We start from the raw sequence: 2613 nt of genomic DNA, 5'->3' as shown, positions 1-2613 counted from the left end.
ATTCCCATCACTAATGGATGACTCTCTATGAACCGAGCTCATTCCGATCACCAGACATCTAAGATTTTGGGAGCTTGGAACAAAAAAAAAATTGTAGAACCTTCGTCTTTATTTTAGAAAATTAGAGTAAGTGATGACCAGAAAATAAAATTAATCTGGAAATAAAATTAGAACTTGTATAACCCAAATAAAAATAAATTACATTGATGGATAATTATAAATTGATTGAACCATCAAAAATTAATGAAGAACATCCGATAGCTAGACATAAAAATATTCTTTGCTATAAGACAACATCTGATTGGTTTGGATGTTCCGGCATTTTGTTGCCTTCGTATTGCTGCCATCGCTTGTCTGTTGCCTGTGTATTGTCTTGGTAGTCGGTGTGTAACCCATCTTTGTTGCCCGCCTCCTTTTCACAGTTGCCAGCATGTCCTCAGAATCAGAAAAGAGCTCCAAAACACGTCTCAGGAGTCCAAAACTTTAATAAATCAACATTTTCCACCATAACAGTTAACAACCAACTTCTTTTGAGGCCAAAAACACATCCCTTCATCACGGCTTTATCAACAGTCCCAAAGAACCTGCATTCTAGGCCCCTGGGGGCCTTGAAGATGATATCTTAAGAGTCAGCCAAGTGAGGTCAACTCTGGACTCAAGGCAGCAGAAGACTCAACAGACTTCACCTGGAACGGAAATGTCACAGCTGCCGGAATGTTCCTCTTTAAAAACTCATTTTCTGAATCATGAAGCTGTTCCATGGATTGAACGGTCCCAACTGTTAGAGGTCACCATACATCTGTTAACAGGTCAGGAGGTATGTGTGCACTGATGTCAAATCAGATTTCTTTAAAGCATAAAACGTTTCCCGCTCTCAGGACTGTATAAATGGCTTCTTCCCAGATGTCCCTCAAGGTTTTAGTTTTTTTCCAAGTGAAACATTTCCCACAGTGTGAGAATGAAAACCGGTGTTAGCCCGTGTGAACTCTCTGGTGTTTAAGCAGGTCTCCTTTCTGAATGAAACATTTCTCACATTGTAAACATGAGAAGGGGCGCTCACCCGTGTGAATTTTGTGGTGTCTAAGAAGGTTTGATTTCTGAATGAAACTTTTCCCACAATCTGGACACGGGTAAGGACGCTCACCCGTGTGAATTCTCTGGTGTTTAAGAAGGTCTCCTTTCTGAATGAAACCTTTCCCACAATCTGAACATGGATAAGGACGCTCAACTATATGAATTCTCCGGTGTCTACGTAAGTCTTGTTTTGTAGAGTAACAGTTACCGCACACTGGACAGGAAAAAGGATGCTCATTCTGATGAACGCTCTGGTGTTTAATAAACTGGTGTTTCCTCAAAAAACATTTCCCACACTCTGGGCATGAATAAGGTCCATCACCGGTGTGAAGTTTCAGGTGTGAAACCAATTTTTTTTTCTCAGTGAAACATTTCCCACATTCTGAACATGAAAAAGGACGCTCCCCTGTGTGAGTTCTCTGGTGTTTAACAAGGGCTCCTCTATCAACAAAACTTTTCCCACATTCTGTACATAAATAAGGACGCTCCCCTGTGTGAATTCTTTGGTGTCTGACGAGTACATTTTTCTCATTGAAACATTTTCCACACTCCGAGCATGAATAAGGACGCTCACCCGTGTGAATTCGCTGGTGTGTAACAAGATTTCCTTTGTGAGTAAAGCCTTTCCCACACTCCAAACATAAAAAAGGACGTTCACCTGTGTGACTTCTCTGGTGTCTAAGAAAGTCTCGTGTTTTCTTGAAACACTTCCCGCATTCTGAACATGAAAAAGGACCTGGGCGAGATCTCTGCTGTTTAGATGGTGCTCTGCTTTTAGTGTGAGATTTCTCTAAAGATAATAATGAACTCTCTTCCGTGTGACCTTCAGCAGGTAAAGAAGGCTCCTTGCATTTAGATGGTTCTTTTGATCTCTCCGCACTGTGAGATCTCAGATGGGGTTCTGAAGTCATAGTCTGTGATTGGTCAGAATATTCCTCAGGATTAGAGGGATCCAATGATGTCTCTGAAAGGGAAGGTCTGTGTTGAATATTACGAGTAATGGGATTCTCTCCTGGAGAATGTTTTGTGATGTCATCATCTTCTGTCTTCACATCTGGAGATAAAGTTGGATCTCCCTCCGAGGAATTCCGAACAAAACGTCGATCTGTAAGAAAGTACAAAATGCTTAATATTTGCAAGCCTTGTATTCAGGAGTCATAGATGTTGGTGGAGCGAAAAGAAGTTCCTCAGCTCTGCCCTGGAATTGTGTGCGACCATCACACTGACCTATGACCCCAATCCAGATACAGCATCCACCCCACCCAAACCTCACCGAGGACCAGAACTTCTACATTGATGTCATTGTAACTGTGAGAATGGAGATGGACCTTCCTCCACCTCAATTCTAGAAGACCTACTGAAGACCAGAGATGGATCTTCATATGGTGTACAGTATCTCCTCATTTGTTGGTCACATGACGTTATATTGAGGAATGGAGATGGACCTTCATATGGTGTACAGTATCTCCTCCTCATTTGTTGGTCACATGACGTTATATTGAGGAATGGAGATGGACCTTCATATGGTGTACAGTATCT

General features: G+C 41.7%; 1 protein-coding gene across 1 annotated transcript in view; it reads right to left on the bottom strand.

Moving 5' to 3' along the window:
* Positions 1-1442: 1442 nt before the first annotated feature.
* The window catches only part of LOC108802701 (gastrula zinc finger protein XlCGF7.1-like), a gene marked incomplete at its 3' end in the record, with an annotated part of 21211 nt that continues 20040 nt past the window's right edge, over positions 1443-2613 (bottom strand). Inside the window, exon 3 of the mRNA XM_018574559.1 lies at positions 1443-1745. Coding sequence (XP_018430061.1) covers positions 1443-1745 — 303 coding nt within the window. The remainder of the gene's footprint in view (positions 1746-2613) is intronic.

The sequence above is a fragment of the Nanorana parkeri genome, unplaced genomic scaffold (assembly GCF_000935625.1).
Source record: "Nanorana parkeri isolate BGI_ZX_2015 unplaced genomic scaffold, ASM93562v1 scaffold3041, whole genome shotgun sequence".
Classification (NCBI taxonomy): domain Eukaryota; kingdom Metazoa; phylum Chordata; class Amphibia; order Anura; family Dicroglossidae; genus Nanorana; species Nanorana parkeri.
This window is presented reverse-complemented; position numbering and strand designations above follow the sequence as displayed.